The sequence below is a fragment of the Adelges cooleyi genome, unplaced genomic scaffold (assembly GCF_023614345.1).
Source record: "Adelges cooleyi isolate 19-005CV unplaced genomic scaffold, UGA_ACOO_1.1 ACOO_flye_CR_arks_rails_tigmint_CR_PRNA_1, whole genome shotgun sequence".
NCBI classification, from domain to species: Eukaryota; Metazoa; Arthropoda; class Insecta; order Hemiptera; family Adelgidae; genus Adelges; species Adelges cooleyi.
Window position 1 is genome coordinate 4,948,381 of NW_026095751.1, and position 19,912 is coordinate 4,968,292.

The 19,912-nt window shown below is 29.2% G+C and overlaps 2 protein-coding genes across 6 annotated transcripts in view; one reads left to right on the top strand and one right to left on the bottom strand.

Moving 5' to 3' along the window:
- The first annotated feature begins 3,666 nt into the window (after window positions 1-3,666).
- Window positions 3,667-15,641, top strand: LOC126836330 (remodeling and spacing factor 1-like). The gene is made up of 18 exons (XM_050569566.1): window positions 3,667-3,977; window positions 4,486-4,670; window positions 4,832-5,028; window positions 5,088-7,393; window positions 7,823-7,906; window positions 7,969-8,097; window positions 8,163-8,279; window positions 8,881-8,979; window positions 9,046-9,242; window positions 9,323-9,471; window positions 9,542-9,720; window positions 9,782-9,954; window positions 10,018-10,350; window positions 11,444-11,664; window positions 11,735-11,856; window positions 11,924-12,135; window positions 12,225-12,326; window positions 12,747-15,641. Exons 1-18 carry the CDS (start codon window positions 3,821-3,823, stop codon window positions 13,587-13,589), a joined length of 5,805 nt encoding a protein of 1,934 aa, XP_050425523.1. The 5' UTR covers window positions 3,667-3,820; the 3' UTR covers window positions 13,590-15,641.
- Window positions 15,642-16,072: 431 nt separating this feature from the next.
- LOC126836337 (lysine-specific demethylase 9) overlaps window positions 16,073-19,912 on the bottom strand; it is a 77,207-nt gene continuing 73,367 nt past the window's right edge. For 4 of the 5 annotated variants that reach the window (XM_050569597.1, XM_050569577.1, XM_050569605.1 and 1 more), the window contains 5 exons: window positions 19,624-19,796; window positions 17,605-19,534; window positions 17,260-17,426; window positions 16,973-17,187; window positions 16,074-16,904 (listed from right to left, as the gene is read on the bottom strand). In XM_050569597.1, the coding sequence (XP_050425554.1) occupies window positions 16,504-16,904; window positions 16,973-17,187; window positions 17,260-17,426; window positions 17,605-19,534; window positions 19,624-19,796 (2,886 nt within the window). In that variant the 3' untranslated portion in view covers window positions 16,074-16,503. Of the gene's footprint in view, window positions 16,905-16,972; window positions 17,188-17,259; window positions 17,427-17,604; window positions 19,535-19,623; window positions 19,797-19,912 lie in introns of all 5 variants that reach the window. The other variant, XM_050569615.1, reaches the window with a different exon arrangement.

The following is a 19,912-nucleotide window of genomic DNA, read 5'->3' on the forward strand; positions in this document are numbered from 1 at the left end:
AAATACCTGTATATAATGAATTCAAATTGCCAGGTAAATTATGTTACAGCTATTACACACAGTAAAAAATCTAGAGCTCTAGTATTCACTCTTTTCAAATAATTTACTCGTACACTCCTTTTTATAGGATAATATTGATAACTAAAGCACAGTATCTTTTTAATTGTTCCACAAACTCTTTACAAATAGTTTTAATAATATATACTTGGCATGATTTTACAATTTAATTTTGACACTCAAAATATGTAGCCATTCCAAGACGGTTTCGTCTAATTATTATAATTAGTATTTTTGGTAGTTAAATATTACTATTTAGCTTAAAAATAAATGTACTTACATAAAATCAGCTTGCCTCGTGTACCTAAAATACACTATGTTGTTAACAGTTAGAATGTTAATTTTTAAGTCAATTTATGTTTGTACTACAATTTTGATTAGTGTGTTTTTGTTGCATTCGAGTGTCCCTTCAAATGAAAATTTGTATGCTAAAATATTTAAGTTGTAACTTATAAAATTGTCCAATTATTATATTTTAACTCATTTATATTTGCTGGCAGTTTTTTCAAAAGTAATTACCAACTGATTTTAATTTCGTAATTGTTTTAGCTTTCTTAACAACGTTAATCTGCCAAACAGCAAACTTAAGTTTTTTACTATTAAGTTATAATATTTGATACTCAAATTAAATGTTTAAAAATGTATTTGTTTTAAAAAAGTGTATGTGTATTTAAGTACTATAATCATAGTTGTATTCTTATTTATGATTGTTTTAAGACTTAAAATTTAGCTAATTGAGTGCAATGGAAAACTGGTATAAACATGATTTCATAAAAGTGAAAATATATTTGTGAATTGTGTGTTGGGTTATTGTAATCTCACTGATTATACATTTTATTAAAAAAAACTATCTATGTTTACAATTGAGCCAAAATCAAAATAACCAACATATTACATTTATTTCAGTTTACATACTCTTCTTATATGGACTATAAATCTATGTAATTAAGTATTGTGTTGGTTATTATGATTATAATGACTAATGACTTTTTTTTGTCAATACTAGCTTTTTTTTTTACAAGTAATGAGCATAATATCTTATTATAATAACGGTTCCTTAAACATTTATAGCTTTTTGTGCAAATTTTAACTTTTTAATGATTCCATTCACTTTTCTTATTATATTTGTATAAATTATTGTTATTTTATCACATTTTTCTGATTTGGTGTAAAGTAGCGCTACACATATTCAACAGTTAGTGTTAAAATTTTGTTTCATTTACTCTTGTCATTATGTATGTTTGTTAATATTTTTTCAATGTGTATATATATATTATATAGAATCTTTTATTATGCTTAATTTTATCATCACTATGTAATTATATTATAGATTTTTCAACAATATTTGTGTTTATTTTTACTTAATTATCGGTTTTAAATAGCTGTTCATAATCTAATAAATTATTTACAACAGTAGTGACTATTTAAATACTATTAGTTGTAAAGGCTAATACTTGAGATGCGGAAAGCAAAAATAGACTTTTTGTCGACAAAGTTTATTTTGAGAAAAACATAAATATTGATAATAATTGTATCCTGGAGCCTCTATGAATAGGATATACCTACATCAAAACATCACATTGAATAATATCCTAAATTAGTATTAATTTATTTTGGGAAAAGGGATATCTTGTCCGATTATAAAGCTACAAAGTGCAATAACTCAGTCATTTTATTTAGATACAATGATGGTACCAGTTCACAAAATAAAATTTCAAAATTTAGAAACTAGCGCTAAATTAATTTTGAAAAATACAGTTTTGGATAGATATGAAATAATAATAAAAATAAAAAATATATTTATTCCAATAAATAATAATCTTTACAAGGTAAAACCGGTATAATTGTCATTGATTTTGATTTTAGTTTCTTGGTGTAGTTTGGGAAGTTTTGTTTTCAGCGGGAACTTATACACCCTTCAATATTGGTAATCCGGCGCATTATGTAGGCAATTAAAGTGATCGTGGGGAAAATATGTATGTCAAATTCTGGACGTTCCATGGAAGGATCCGCGTTTTATCAATTTGGTTAACCATTCAATGGCCATTAAGCATGTAATATAATTATAATTAATTGGACCAGTTATAATACAGCATTATAGTTACGTGTGAGAGTAAAATTTAATATTTTGCACATTATTGGTAAAAAGTTACCTAAAGTGCAAAGAATAAAATTAATATTTCAAAATCTTCGTAACGTTCGTTAACATTCGCCTCTCCATTTTAGGTACTATATAGCCTATAGGTATTCGGTAGACGGCAATTCGGCATATAGTATGAAGTGTGAACGCGGCCCATAAACAATATTAACGCACGCTATCTATTGACGAAAAAATGTAAATAATAAGTGAGGGTGGCGCTAAAATTAATTTATAGACCCACATTGGCCTTGGGCGGCGTCCGCCGCGGGTGCCGAATAACATATTTAATATTTATTATTTTGCAATATATATGTCTGTCTCTATATCCGTGAACAGGGCTCTTAAGTTATGATAAAATAACATGTAAAATGTAGCATTGTTTTCCATAAACCTATATAGATTCTTAATTCTTCATATTAGGTCTACGATCAAGGTCGATTTAATTCTATTTGTCTAAAACATTTTTCCGTTAGGTACTCCGTACTGCTTCAATTTATTTTGCTAATGAAGAAAAAAATGGCTGCCGAATTGTATAAGTCTGTGTACATGGGTCGTATGTTTTTTTATTTATTAAATACGACTTAACTACGAGAGAATATTGGCATCATTGTTTACAGATTATTATTGACATTTGACAGTAGCAAGATTACAACAGAGTAAACTTAATTTGTTTAAAATTGTATTTAATGTATGTTGATTGGAGTAATTAAAAGAGCTTGTAAAAATCCAGATAGCCAATTTTTTCAAAAAAGAAATTTAATGGAGAAAAATTATCTGTATTATGATGTAACAACCAAATAAATTTAACTATTGAAAAAAACTACTATGATACTATGCAAAGATAGTATCGCAAAATGATATTCCCCCTACAATTTTAGTAAATGGGGTAAAGTATTTTTTTTACCACCCTGAAAAATTACAAAATTGTGAGTTGCCAATCAGGGTTTTGCACTAATCCCTTTTTTACATGTGTTATATTTAATTTATTAAAAATAAATTTGTTAGACAACTATGGTGGTATGCAATTATTTTATTATTTATTATTACTTATTTTAAGTATATACATTTGTTAAAGAACTCAAATTTACCTGTTAGCAATGAGTATACTCAATGCTATTATTTAACAGTTAACACGATAAAAACGATAAGAATATGCAAATAAAAATCATACATCTTGTATGATACCTATGTTAATTACATAATATTACATATTACCATACAAATAGAAAATACTTAATTACCATAAGCATTCATTTTAAAATCAATAACACGAGTCATAAAAATATATTTTGTTTTTATGAACTGCATAGTGCATAGATAGGTACTTTGTACTTAAAATACTAATCAAGTTTATCTATGAGCTATCAACAAACCGTACGTGCTATCATCGTGGTGGCAACACTGTAATATTCCGGTTGAAAAAGTGGTAACTGGGATATCAAAATGGTGGCGACAGTTCGTGATAGGTAGGTATTTTGTTTTGGTTTTTATTTATGTTTTGATTTGTGCTCTTAACAAATAGTATTAATTGCAACTTACAATTTGTAATAGTATTTTCAATGAAGTTTAGTTATGTGAACTTATTAATGTAGATAAAATCATTACACCGAGTTGTACTACAAAATGGCCACATCGCCCGTAGCCCAAGTACAAGACGTGTGTGCGTCGGACCCAAATTTTGCAGTTATATTTGCATTCTGTGAACGTTTTGGTAATCTTTGTGGTGTAGATATTCCCACTTTCCAGGAATTACAAGAAATGTTGGAAAAAACCAATGAAGGTAAATTCACAATCAATTTATCACTGTGTTTACAAGACATGTCTTTCAAAATTTCTATTTGAAATAATATAGAAATGCTTATAATATGCATTACAATATTATTTATAAATTCATTAACACCACTTTAAATATACTGACTTAAGAGTTGGTTTAAAATTTAAAAAATTACTAAAACATACATTTTTTTTATTAAGTTTCAACACCTGGGATGATAAACTATCTGACTGGGCAATTATACAATAAGGCTCACTAATATATATTGAAACATGCATCGTAGGTTAAATTACCTAAACATGGTAACCTCATAAGTTTAAGAGATAGTCTGTCAATGGTCAACACGTATTCCATAATTTTTGCTATTATTTTTACTTGTTTCCCGTTAAGGGGTGGTAATCTTAAAGACAGAAATAAAGCCAGCTACAAATTTTTCCATTAATGTTGCTTAAGTCTAGGCTTTAGGATTATAGTTATTACTAAACATAAAATTAATTTTTAAAATTTGTTCTAGTTCCAAGTGCTTTGGTTGATTTACATGTAAAGCTATTACGCAAAGTAAAAAAAAGTGTACACGCAGACAAGTGGGAAAAGGCAATTATAAAATTTTGTCAGACATACTCGATTCCTGAAAGTTGGGAAGTGGAATGTTATGGTTATAAAGGGATTTCTACGCAACTCAAATTAAAGATTTTAAAAGTAAATATGTGCTTAAATTATAGTTTTTTGTATGTACGAGTTGTACATATAAATATACAAGTGTTTTTGTAAGAATAATAATTTTTTAATGGTTTGTTATCTATTAAATATGTCATTTCTATTGAGCTTGTAAAATATTGTTTATTTTATTATACTTGTAGAATTTGTTTGAAGCTCAATTCGATAGTAATGTCAAGTTTAAAGCTGAAATTAATAAACTTGAAAGTTCAGCCCTACGTTCTCAACCTCTAGGCTGGGATAAACAGGGCATTGCATATTGGGCTCAATTTGATCGTTCATGTAATCTTCGAGTTTATAAAGAGGACATTGAAGAAGATACTTGGAATATAGTGGCTAGGTAAAATTATTTATTTTTATTCTAAAGCATCTAAACTAATGTGCTTGTATAATTTTTAGAGACAGAGGTACATTAGTAAATTTTATAAATGAACTTTCTGGAACAAATGATAAATTACTTGATGAAGAAGTTGAGGACAGCAATAGCATCGAGAGTACTTCAGAAATTGAAGCAGAATTATCTCCGGGTCTAGATCAAGAAAAGGACGATTCTTCATCTACAAAATCAGATAAAAATGGAGATATTGATTTTAATGTAAATAATTTGGAAAATAAAACAAACGAGTTAAATGTACCTACCACCAACTTCAAAAGAAAATTCAATGAGGAATCTGAGAAAATTTTTATAGCTGGTGAAAACTTAAGTGATCCAATAGTTGGAGAAGTGATTGAAGAATCAGTTATGATGATAAAAGGAGAAGGTACAGGCCAGGAATGTGACACTGGAAATCCTGGTGAAAATGAACCACATGAAGAAAATACTAAAGCCGATGAAGTTAAGAAACCAAAACTATGGAGTATCGAAACTATTTGTAGTTCGTCGAAAGAAGTTCAAGAAGAAATTATACCAGTTCCCAAAACGGGATTTTTTTTTGGTGACGACTCTGTGCCGTGTCTTCCAAATATTGAAAATGAAGACAAGGCAAGAGATAAAACTGAAAATATAACTGTAAAAGAAACGGTAAATTTAAATGAAAAAAATGAATCACATGACACCAAATTTGATAATCTTGAAATATCTAATAAATTATTAGATACTGATTCTAAAGTAGTTTTAGACAAAGTTGAAGATTTGTCAAGTAAAATGATTCCAAAACAGTCTGTATTCAATATAACGATTCACGAAAAAGAAATTCAAATTACAGAGCAAAATTCAAACGAAGCATTAAGGAATGCAGAAAAATCTAACAACAGTAGAAATTATGAAAATTCCGAAACTAATTTACTTCAAAAGTTATCAAACGACTCTGAGCACATCAAAGAGTCAACAGAAAAGGAATCTAAAATTGAATGCAATCGACCGACTGAAGTTAATATTATAATTGATAATCAGTTAATAGATCAAAATTGTTCAAATGCAAACAATACAAATATTGAAAATGTGTATTCTGATCAAAGTAATTTAAAAAATACTACGAAAAATTTAGCGTTTGAAATTAGCAGCCAGTCAACTAGTAGTGATAATAAAACAGTTGCAGATAAAAAAAATCTCAACTTAATTATATTAGATAAAAATTTAATTGATACTGTCGAACAAGATAAAAAAATTGATATCAAAAAATCAAAAAATGTTTGTGGTATTAATGAATGCAGTAATGTAGAATCTATCATTGATGAATCGAAAACTGAAAATAATCAAAATGAAAAAAAAGTTAACAATTTTAATGAATGTGTGAAAGTTGATAATTTAATAGCACCCACAGGTAAAATCAGTTCTTTTGATAAAACTGATATTTCTATTCTTAGTAAATATACTCTTGATACAAATGATCAATTTATCGAAACAAAAAAAGAATTAGAAAATATTTCTGATCAAAGTTATGAATCAGCTGAAAATAAATTGCACGATTATAGTAAAAACTTAAAAGCTGACAATGAAAAAACTGGATCGGCCAAGTATGAAAATATAATTAATTGTAATGCGGTTGAAACTAATAAACCTTTATCATTTCGTCATAGTGAAAATGAAAAATCATCTAGTAACAATAAGTGTAAAAAAGAAGCAAATAGTGAAATTAAAAATGAAATTTCTGAATTAGACTATAATAATAAACATACTATAGATAATTTATTATCCAACCTTGATGATAATGGCCAAAACACTGATAACAATTATTCCTCGAGCTCCAAGTTGGATAAAAACTATGCTGAATGGAACAAGAAAAAATCTGAAAATAATTTAATGGGCCAAAAATTACCAGTAGTGAATTTGTGTGATAAATTAAAATGCAGTACAGATGAACTAGAAGTAGAAAATAAGAACTCGCCAAAAGATCCTGTTTTTGACAATGTCGATAAAAATTCTGAAATAACTTCTTTGGGTAACAATAATAATAATAAAAAAGGTAACCTAAAGAACGAATCTTCATCTATTGCACAACAAAAAATAGATAAGCCATGTAGTACTGTTATGTATGAATCAAATGACAACATTAAGGAAACTAAAGTAATAGACAAAAAAGAAATTGATCACACACTTAACAAAGAAAGAACTAATTTTTCAAAAGACGAGGAAGATTTTTATTTATCAGTCGACTGTAAAAATGAAACTGATGTTGAAGATTCACCTAACACAAAAACTGAAAAAAATGATACCCCTACGATACCTGAAAGATTGCCAACGTTAGAAATGCCAGTAAAAATAGGTAATATTAATTAGTCATTTTTGAATTATTGAAATTTATAATATCTAATTAAAACTTTTGGAATAAAATATTGAATTAAAATGGGGTTAAGTGAGGTAATTGTAAAGTAATGAGACTATAAGTGTAAATACAACTTTTCTTACAAAAATGAAATATGTAATAAATTATATTAGTATAATTTATAAATGGTCAATCCACAGAAATAATATGTAATAATATGTGATAATAATATAATCTTCAGTGCCAGTCAATTATGTCTGAGTTGATGGTCAGCAAAATTTTCCACAAGTTACTCTAGTTTCTATTTTTATATTAGTATCTTATAACTAAAAACATTGAATTAAAATTAAAAATTGTCAATTACTTTATTTAAAAATATTCACATTTGCCCCTATTTGACCCTAGTATGTTATGTATATTTTATTTTAGGCGAGCAATTTGAAGAAAAATCACATAAAACTAAAGAATTTAATAGCATCGAAAAACCTAAAAAAAGGAGAGAGCGAAAAAAATGTAATTGTATTTAATTAAATTATATATTATTAATATTTTTTTAAACATGATTTTAAATGCAGCTGTTGAATTGGAAGAAGATACAGAAAGTGTTTCTTTGGTGTTAACAAATAGTTTAGAAGCAGAAGAGTGTCTTTCTCAAGTTAATACATTTGAAGGTTCTGATAAACCTGAAAAAGATATTGAAAAAAGTAACTTTTTTTTACTTTAACATTTTTATTGTTTTCAAATAACTAACTTTATCTGTAATTCACAGTTGACAACGAGTTTAATGATGATGAACAAGCTGATGACAATGAAGAATATGAACAAAATAGTGAGAAAAATGAAGAATCACCAAAAAAAGTAACTAAACCTGTCGGTAGAAAAAAAAGTAAGTTTTAAATTGTTTAATTACTATTAAAAATTTAAATAGACGATTAATTTAATACAAATTCAATCAACATTATCATATCATACATATTATCAATTTATACTAAGGCAGAATGGTATGTTGTTTTTTTTTTAAAGCGTACAGAAAGTTGTTGATAGTATCAAAATTGTAATGGCATCTATGTTATAAGTTAAGCATTCTCATGCTAAGATAAGCCACATAATTTTCAAAGCATTTAGTAACAGCTGCAATGACAGTTTCTTTTTACTAAGATACATCAAGATAGATTTCTTTTGAATTTGAGTTTCTGTTTGACATTCTCTGAAAATATTATTCATAAAATATTAAATTATTAATTTGTTTTGGGTATTCCTATTTTTTGTACGATTACAGTTTCAGTAAAATATTCAAAAATTATAATTTAAGGAAAACAAGCTGCTATGCGAGTTTGTTGATTGATAATATTAATAATAATATAATGTAATAATAATTATATTAATATAATTGTTTATTGGTAATATAAATTTTGTATGTACATATGTTGTATGTAATTTTTAAAATGTATGAATTTTTATAACTTTTCTTATTTTTATAATATTAGGAAAAAGGGGCAAAGCAAAAAAGATTATTGTGAAAAAAGTAAACAAAGACAATGAAGAAGAAAAAGTTAAAAAGCCACGTAAACCTCGTCAAAAGAAAGGTTGGAATGTTTTACATGTTATTAAAATATGTTATGTATTTTTAATTTGAGTCAATATTTTTGCAGTAATTCCTTTAGTGGAAGAAGTAGAAATCAAACCCGAAGAAAACGAAAGCCAAGATAATATTCGTAGATCTAGACGTATTGCTGAAATAAAAATTAAGGAACAAGTATTACCATCTGATATTTATGATAATGATGACGATTCAAAAAGTTCAACAAAAAAAGAAAAGGGAAGGAAAAAAAATATTCAAACTAAAAAGGTAATATTATTATTTTTTTTAAATAGTTAAATAAAATATGACAATTATTCCAATCAGTTTTTAAAAAAAAAAATTTTTAGGTCGTAAATCTTATACAATCAGATGATGAAGATGACGAAGACGAAAGCACAATTAATAAAAAATCAAAAAAAAGAAGAAAGAAGGGCAAAACACCTAATTTAAAAGGGTTAAATAAAAAAAATCCTTGGAATGTAGATTCAGATTCCAGGTATTTAATTTATTTTACATGTATAAGAATTTGAAAGTATATATAAAAAAAACCTAATATAAATTTGTAGTTCGTCTGATAACAATGCTGAAGAATTTGATGATTATTATCACGAAGAGGAAGATGAAATTCCTAGGCCAGGAATCGAACCAAATGTTTCTGATCATGAATTTTCTCCTGAATCTGATATCAATGAAGACGATGAAGAATATTTACCAGAAAAAAGAGCTCGAACTGCTCATAAAAAAAGTAGAACTTTTTCATTTTGTATTTAATGAAGTGCAATGTTTAATATTTTCATTTAATACAGGCCAAGGTGAACAAATCATTGATGACATGCCTTGTCAAAATTGTAACAAAAGTGATCATCCTGATTGGATTCTACTATGCGATACTTGCAATCAAGGTTGGCATGCTTCCTGTTTGCGTCCAGCTCTAATGGTTATACCCGATGGTGACTGGTACTGCCCCCCTTGTAGACATGTTAGTATGCATTTATTATTATTTTTTAAATTTATATTTACTAAATTATATTTTTGTGTTTAGGAGTCATTATTAAACAGCCTAAAAGCTACTCTAAAAAAGTTTGATAGCGAGGCGAAAAAACGAGAAAATGAAGAATTAAGACGTAAAAGGTTGGCATATGTTGGGATAAGTCTACAAAATGTAATATCTACCAAAATCGAAGACACTAAAAGTAAACAGAGTAAAAACGATGCAACTTCTGAAGAAGAAGAGGAAGAAGATGACGATGGTGATGAGTCTGAAGCGTCTGATTCCAATGACTCTGAACCGTTGTACAAGTTAAGAGCACGTCGGCAAACAAATGTCAGTTACCGCTTTAACGACTATGACGACATGATTAACGAAGCAATTTCAGTAAGAACAAAACCATATTTTTCATCAATGGGTAGAAGACCCCTTCTCTATGACCATCTTATGAGTTTTTATCCCTATCTATGGCCACCACATTTTATACTCACATTTAATAAGAAGTATTGTTTTATGAATAGCTAACTGGATAAAATTATTTGTCTTATCAATTTACGAATTATATTATACTAAAGAATTTTAAAAACCTGATAGCTTTTTAAGCAATGTAGTTAAAAAGGTTACAGAACATTCAATATTAAATAAAATCACTTTAATAGGAACCCATTCTAACTGTAGGTGGTAAAAACTATTGAATTGGAAACAGTTAAGCAGCCTATGTTGGGGCACCCTGCCTTGAGGAAGTTCTTGACAATTCCCTGAAGAGGGGTTGGTAGCTCTTTGATTTTTTTTAGGGCAGGGGTTTTTGGAATTAGCGACGTCAATAATTTTCCCGCTACCATTTTCTGACTAACGAGAAACTGCTGATAAGGAATTAGGATCCATGATAAGATGAATCATATTAAGTGGTTAGGAGGAGATTGAAGTTAGAGAAAGAGAAGGGGAGGGAAATGAACACTGGCCGGTGGTGGGGGTGGTTGCTGTCATGATAACATTATCGTTTAGGTTTAACGCAGTCGGTTTAAAATGTGGATATGCCTACAAACTGCCTGCCCAAGAACATATTTATGATTTAAGTTTTTCGATGAACAAATATATATTATTGTAAAAACAATACCAATTTGCAAAATCATTTTAGATCTAAATAAATTTTTGCAAAACAGCCAGCCTATACCTAATGCCTCATAAAAAAAAAATAAGAAAACATAACCCAACAAACAATGTTTACTTGAATTTGGACTATATATCAGTAGGGCTCAAAGGATGTGTTCAAAGAGAACCAATTTTGGAACTAACTTTATTAGTTTTTAAAAAAGTCATAATTTTAAGTTAAATAATACATGTACATTTTTATGGTGATTTTCTGATTTTGAAGCGGAAAGTATCTGCTATGATCTTTCATAAAACCAATACTTTATCTATAAAGGGACTTATATACAAATACTGATGTATTATACATTATGTTTGTTTTTACGTATAGGGAGAAACTGGTAATGAGGTTACAGATATTTCTAAAACTTCTCAACCAACAAAAGAAGGTGAAAATGAAAATTCAGATTCGGAAAACGAGTTTAGTAAACCAGAGGGATCTCCTATTGCTCCAGCATTATTACATTTGTCGAGGCGCAGGAAATCAAAAAAGTTAACAAACTTGGATGTTACCTCTGATGATGATTCCGATGATGATTTTAAAGGACCATCGTAAGTCAACAATAAATCTATGAAATATAAAAACTTGCATTTATTTGTATTATATGTTTTTATGTTATAGTGAGGAAGAAGATGAAGACGAGGAAGAAGGAAGCGAGTATAGTGATGATTCTGTTAGGAAACGCCCTCAACCAACTAGACGGTCTGTAAGGAATCGTAGAACAGTTGTTGATCCCGACTTCAGTGAGTTCAATTATAACAAAAGTAATATTTAAGTACAATATCATAACTAACATTTGTTTTTATTAAGTCAATGACGATACAAGTGATGAAAGTGATCACAAGAAAAAGAAAAAGAGAACTAGAGAATGGTCAGAATCCGAAGACAGTGAAGAAGAAGACATAACTTGGGGGAAAAGAGCTAAGAAACGTGCTAATGTATCATCAACATTTAAACAATCTAAAGTATCGAAAAGGAAACGAAAAGCAAATGATAATTACAAAGTACCTGGTAGACCAAAGGTAGTATACTATATCTTATATCTTTTTATTTAGATTACACAAGTTTTTAATTAAATGTTTGATGATAAATTTACAATTTTTTTCTCCAGATTCAGTATGGACTTGATTCAGATTCTGAATCTGACGGTAAACCTTTAAGAAAAACAAGAAAAAAACAAGTAACTTATGCTGAATCTGATGATTCTGAAGAAGTATGTCGATTTAAAATAGTTAAAAATTTTCTTAACATAGATTTTATTTAAAAATAATTTTTAAATACCACCCGTATTTTGGGCACAAAACTCGTTGTGCAGGGGACAATGTTTTTTTCCGGTTGTACTCGTAGTAGAATTACAAAATATTTACAATACATAGAGAAGAACATCGCCGGATGGCTTCTTTTCATGTAAATTAATGCCCTATGTTAACTTCACCACAATGACTTATTGTATATAACGTTTGCACAGATTGTTGTTTTACAAAAATTCTTAGATTCACAATATCAGAACTTTCCTCTATAATGAATTATCTCATTCAGTTCTTCATTTTACAATCTCAATACCTCTCTATAAACTTTTCTGTACACGCTTTATTGTTTTGTGACTGATGAACTTTATTTTGTTTGTACTTAGGAAGTTAAACCAAAACGATCAAAAGCTTTGAGTGATGACGAAGATGAATATGTGTTAAATGATGATGAACTTGATACAGAAAAAGATGACATAAATGAAGACGCAGATGATATTGAAGATGAAGACTTGCCTAAAGATGACGAAGACAAAGAAGAAACCTCGACAACTCCTGTACAACGTATTGCAACACCGGTAAAATCTCCGCAACAAGCTGATGTACCTGTTCAGAAACCCGTCAAAGACGAATTACCTCTTGCTGATGCGAGTTGCGATCCACCGCAAGTAGACATCGTTGGAAATCATACATCTCCAAATCAACGGATATTGCCCATCCAACTGGTAACAGACAATCCAGCAGATAACAAAAAAGAAACTGTATCTTCTCGTTCCCAAAAATCACCTACCGCCATTGATTTTTCGGCTTATCCGTATTCGCCGGAGAAAGTTGCCATTCCACCTCCTACCCACGCGTACCCTGTACCACCTAGGCTACCCGTTCAAGCGTTTGTAAACAAACAAGTGTCGTCCCCCGTACTGCCTGTTCCATACACGGGTTATAGAAACAAAATTCCCATCAATCCGGCACCTTATGGTCCTATCCCTCAGGGACAACAAGTGTACCACGCCCCTGGTAGTTTTTCATATCCAGTGGATTATGGAAATACTGCTGCGTTACATCACCAACAACGACCACTACCTCAAGGATTCGAACCAGCGTTAAGGACCACTGTCCTCCCACCAACACACGAAGTTCCCAGAGGTAACGATGAAAATCCTTCTAGCGAATTCGGCGGCTTAGTATCATACTTTTCAAGTCAACAAGAAGATGACTTTGATGCATGATTTAATTAACTTATAAATAATTATTTTATACAGCCTATCCTTTAGAGTATTACTATTTTTTTTTGGGTAACCATTTATCTAAGATCTAACCAAAACTAATTACAATTTGTTAGGAAAATTTTTAAAATTTAGGCTGTGCTTCATAATTAATAGTTCTAGCTTAAGAATTGTAAATCATCAACAATCTTGATTTGTAATATCGAACAATTGTTTCACATACAAAACAACAATTTACGTATTCTATCTATTTATTTAAAATTATGTCAATTTTAATTTTGCAATAGTGAGAGTTTTTTCTTTACATTTTTATTATTATTTTTTTTTATTGATCATTTATTTAATTATTATTATTTTGGCCCCAAAAATATACTCTAAAAAATACCTAGCGGACAATTTTGCTCGTATAATGTAATATATGTATAATTTATAATTTAGACATAGTGTTACGAATCATAATGTATAAGCTTAGTTTGTGTGATTACACTAAACTTATTGTTACGTTATAAGTCAGTAGACATGATTAAAAACAGTGTTTATAATACATGTTTCAAATGATCAAATAAGTTTTGTATAAAGTATATATAATTAAACTCTAGTTTTACTTTATAGATGTGTATTCATATTTTTCATATAAAATTTTTATTTGTATTAATAGATTATTTATTTCTCATTTTACTTTTGTTATTAATATTAATATATATGAATATATTCTGACTCGAATTGTCAAAGACCATTGTACTCAGTACTTTTAAAAAAAAATTATTGGCAAAACTTAAATTGATTATCCTTTCAGACTACAATTTTCAACAATGAATATAGTATTTGTGTTTTGACAATCTCGTTAGAAATTAACTTACCAATTAGATTGTCACCAAATTTCATGTGTATTTTAATAAGACTTTTTTAAATACTAAAATACACACCAACAATATATTATTCAGTGTTTGAATGTTCACAAAAATATTAATTTTTTCCTGTTCAATTTTTTTCTCGAATATTTAATATTTTTACAATAAATAAACACATTAATTTAGTTGCTTTTTTATGAAAATAGTCAATAAAGTAAACTTTTATACTTTACGTTTACAATGTTAATATTTGATAACATTCACAATATAGTAACTAAATATTTAATTATATAGAGACGGCCACCCTTTTCCTAAACTTCTACTTGACACAATCTCGCACATAATTTTCAATCGCATCCAGCCACCTCATTTAAATCAGTTTGCACTCTAAACTGTAAACAATACACATCCCATTTGCAATTTAATCTTTTAGTTGAGAACACACATATTTTCCAAGAAACATAACACACTAACATATTAATTTAAATGATTGTGTTCAAACTAAAATATTATACACTTTAATTTCATAAATTTTCTATACTTATTATAAGGCTTAGGACTGTCTGAAAATTTATAAATTTGATGTAAATAGTTTTAGATAAAACTACTTAAAAATCATAAACCAAAATTTAACAACAACATATAATTAACAAATAATACAATTTTAGTGGTTTACTTAAGTTTTTTTGAAAATAAGTAAAAGTCAATAAATTCCAAGTACAGATTAGTGTGTGTTTCTCAGAATAGTCAATCACACAACACATAGTTTTCATAATTAAACTAACTTTGCAATTTTTGTTAGCGCATAAAAAGGTTGTAATTACCATTTTTTAAATAACCTAAATTCGCAAATTGTAAATTTTTTTAAAATCATGTTTTTTACTATGAGTACTTGTAACCTTTAAGTCAATTATCGTCGTGCTTAATTGGACGTTGTCATCCAACTAAACACAATTAATAGATGTGTGGGCAAACAAGAAGACACATATTAGCAGTAATATGATCAAGTACGCAAACAAGCCACAAGAAAGTCTTCGTTTTAAGGATTTTATCTCTAAACAGTGTATAAAATTATAATTAAAAATAATGTTTTTGTTATTTTTGATACAGACCTGAGAAAACAGGCAGTAAATGTATGTTAATTGAATATTATTATCTATCCTAAATTAAAATTTGTAATTAATATATAAAATACAAATTTTTTGCACTGCTTTATTATTTTAATTATTAATAAAAAAAATGTAAGGAATAAAAACCTACGTAAAAAACCGAGTGGTTGCACTTATAATAAATGACCCACTCATGAATTGCACAAAACAAAAAGTCATTAAAAAGAAACAGAAAATGTATTTATAAAATATGTACACCTATTTTCACTTATTTATACTAATATAATAACTGTTGTATTATAAATATCAATGTGATATAAAATAGAATTCATAGAGATAAAAAAAAAATGAATCACAATATTACAATTTTATTGAAATATAATTTTGTTTTTAAAGAATAAGACTCGTTAAAATAAAATAAACAACGCTTATAAAAAAAACATCACAATACACCACAAATTGTTTAATACAAACAAGAAATTACTTATAATAATTTTTTTTAAATACTTTACATATAAAAAAACAAAATGGGCTAAAACTGTAATAGTTACACACTTTTATTATCGCAGTTTAAATTCATTATTTTAATTGTATTTAGAAAATGTATAATAAAATTGCACATATTATAATATAAATATTTGCACTCGAAAAAATTATCAAACAAAACAAACAAGAGTTTAAAAATTGTATATAATATTTATAAATTAAAACGTAATTAGAATTAACAAAGAGGTATACCAATATTAATTTAAAGTAACAAAATAAAAATAATACTACTTGTATGTCAATTGCAATTAAAATTAACTAACCTTTTTTTTAAATTGTTCATTTTTTATCGTAAGAAAAAATGGGTAACTTACATTGATATAATTTTCAATATTTTATTACATTAGTTAAGTTTATATAGCTTAGCGGTTTTAAAATTAACGGTAACTCACCCTGTGCAAGTTATATTTGTCAACTCACTGTATATACATCAACGCCTAACATCTCTTTAATTTTGTTATCATAGCGTACTAAAACGATAGGACCGCTTTCTTCGGATACCACCTTTGGCGGTTCAGGTTTACAATACCCTAATGGTGTTTTGGCTGAACAACACTCATTAAAACGTGCTGCGGGAATCGTGGTCGTTGCGTTTTCATCATCGAGTAATTTGACTAGAGCCTCGGTCGTTTTGACGGATAAAGCACTCGATACGTCTGAAAACAACACCCACTCGGTGTCGTCGCTGCTGTCCAATAATCTGTACACGTCGGGCAGCGTTTGTTCAGAAAATTCAAGCTGAAATGTTGGGTTTTCCGATGAAGACTGTGGAGGCGATAACCACAACATACGATCGACAAATTGAGGTTCACCTAAAATATAAACAATTAATTAACGACTGTCTAATATGAATTACAAAATAAAAATTAGGTATACTAACAATTTAAAGAAGTTTCGTCAAAATTCCAAACCGGTACGTTGCCAGTGCCTTGAATATCATTCATGTGGAACTCGAGGAGCATCTTAGTTTGCTTATCTGTAGCTATCGACAATGGAGATTGTCCTGAATAGGTAGCCAATTTCGGATCAGCTCCGTAACTGAGTAACAATCGTACCAAATGGACATCACCGTTTTCTACGGCTTCGTGTAACGGCCTAAAAAATCAATATATATAATTATAATTATAATATTGCTATATACACAATATATTTATTTGTAGTACTAACCGTATGCCTCCTTGGGCGCTAGCACTGACATCGGCACCGAACTGAAGCAACAACTTAGCAATTTCATAATGACCTTGTGAACACGCTTCGTGCAACGGCGTATATCCTGCATTGTCGGCAATTGAAGGAACATATTCAAGTCTCTCTATACAATACGCGACAACATCCTGAAATTAAATATTTAAACCAAGTTAGTAACATTATAATATGTTTTAGTTAAACACATAAGTTATTTAATATCAATACTAACAATTCAACAGGGAAATTGTACAAAATGTAATATAATATTTACTACATTTTTTATTGATGCAGTATTTAGTAAAAATAAGTTTTCTGTTTACATACCTTGCAACCTTGTCTCGCAGCACGATGCAGTATAGTTTCACCGTGCCCTTTGTTTACAATCCATCCTTTGACTTCAGCTTGAATCTCCGATGCGAATCGAGGAGTAACAGGTTTCAGTTGTGGCTGAATCACCACTGGTTTCTTTTCAATGGGTTCTGTCGTAGTACACTTCTTCTTTTTCTTTTTTATGTAGTCAAATCCTGACCTAAATTTCTTGCGTATCAGCTTCCTTTTAAAAAAAATTTGCGCAGCTGGCTTTTCTTCTATTACTTCATGTAATTGACTATCATCAACAACAATTTCCTTGTTTACAACTTCATCGTTTTTTTCATTTTCTTGCCTACGTTTACGTAAGTTACGCTGCATTAACTTTTCAGCAGACACAATTTTTTCGCGCTTTATTCTACCCTTAAATACATCTCGTCGACCAAAAAGATGACCTATTCGTTTTATTGTATTTTTTAACCCTTTTTTGCCGACTACCTGAGAATTTACTTTTGGTTCTTTGACAGGCGGCATGTGAGAAATATCCATAATTGACGTAAGCGAGACTTGGTCAGCCCCCACAGTACCGGTTGTTGGCGCGGATACTACAGATATTAATTTAGACGGTAAACGCAATGATCGTTTAAACTTATACAACTCATCTTTCCAGTCGGGTGTATGTAAAGACTTCTCACCTAGCGATTTCTTTCGTCTACGTTTTGGAATGTTTTTAACGGCGTTTTTCTTTTTGACGGGCTCTTGTTTTGCCAGCGGTTTACTGCGAGACCTCAATCTCATTTTCAATGTTTCGTCATTTTCCTTATTGTTTAATTTTTTAGTTACGACTGCCGGAGCTGGAGTTGGAGATGAGCATTTCTTCCTCCGTTTTGTAGGTATCTTTTCTTCCTCAAAATGTGCAAAGGCGTCATCTAAAAGCTCGTCAAATGCATAAGTATAATCTTTTAAAGAGTTTTTTCGTCTAAGGGATTGTCGTGGGTTATATTTCCCATCAGACTTTCTCGTGTTTTCGTTTCTCGTTACATGTTCTTTTTCAGTTTTTTTCCTAGTGGTGGTCTCTTTTCTTAATTCTTTTTTCACTTCTTTCTTTTCTTCTTCTTTGTTTTTAACATCTTTTTTTTCTTCTTTGGTGTCTTTTTTATCATCTTTCTTGTCGTTTTTTTTCAAATCTTTTTTTTCTTCTTTCTTTATGTCTTTTTTCACCTTTTTTCTTTCTATTTTTACTTCCTTTTTTACATCTTTCTTTTCTCCTTTCTTTAAGTCTTTCTTTTCGATTTTAACTTCTTTCTTTAGTTCTTTTTTTTCTACTTTAAGTTGCTTCTTTTCCTTTTTGACTTCTACTTGTTTTTTAATCTTCTCTTTTTTCAATAGCTCTTCTTTTTCATTCTTTTTCAGATAACGATTAATGTATTTAGCAGGCACAGCCCGATAAGGCTTAATGTTAGCATTCTTGTGTGGCTTTTGTTTTGGTCGTTTATCATTTATGTTTTCATTCACCGGTTCTTCAATGTCTAAAAGTTTACTATTATCAATATTATCCGTAAAGACAGATTTTCTTTCGTTTTCTGTACTGGCTTTTGGTACATCATCGACCTTGGATTTCTGTTCATCAGAGGGTTTCTCTTGTGGCAATTCCAGTTTAATATTTTCTGTTGGTTTTTCCACATACTCTTCACATAATTTATCTTGCTCAGAGCCTGAAACCGGCTCAACTTTAATACGTTTAGTATATTTTCTTTTGGATTCTTTGGGCACTTTTCGTTTGGTTGGTGATTTAACTTTTTTATTATCTTGTGTCTCTGCTAGTTGAGATACAAACGAGTTGCACGTATTCATCCAAAAGTCTTCATCGTCATCATTATCTTTTTCTACGTTGTCTTTGTTTAACAAACACAGTTCTGAATCTTTGATCGGCGATGGTTCTTTCCTTAAAAAAACAAAAACAAAAAATGAAACAATGAAATATGAATGTTACATGGGTAATATTTTAAATCATAAATAAATATAATACTGTACTTTATTTCTAATTTTAGATCTATGGCCACTTGGGTTTGAGCGGGCGGAATTTGTTCTTGTTTGGTCGGAGGAGTGGCGTTGGGCGACGGTAAAAACGGATGGGGGGAAATGGCTGTAGCCGCAGCCATTGGACTACTTATCCTCATGTTATTACACGATCTCTCGGTGGTTATCTAAAATTCAAAACAAATAATATATTATTAAAGTACATTTATGGCTGAAAGTCAAAATTTGATAACAAAATTGGGTATTTTTTGTTACACGTTTAAAACATGAGCTTGCAGTTATA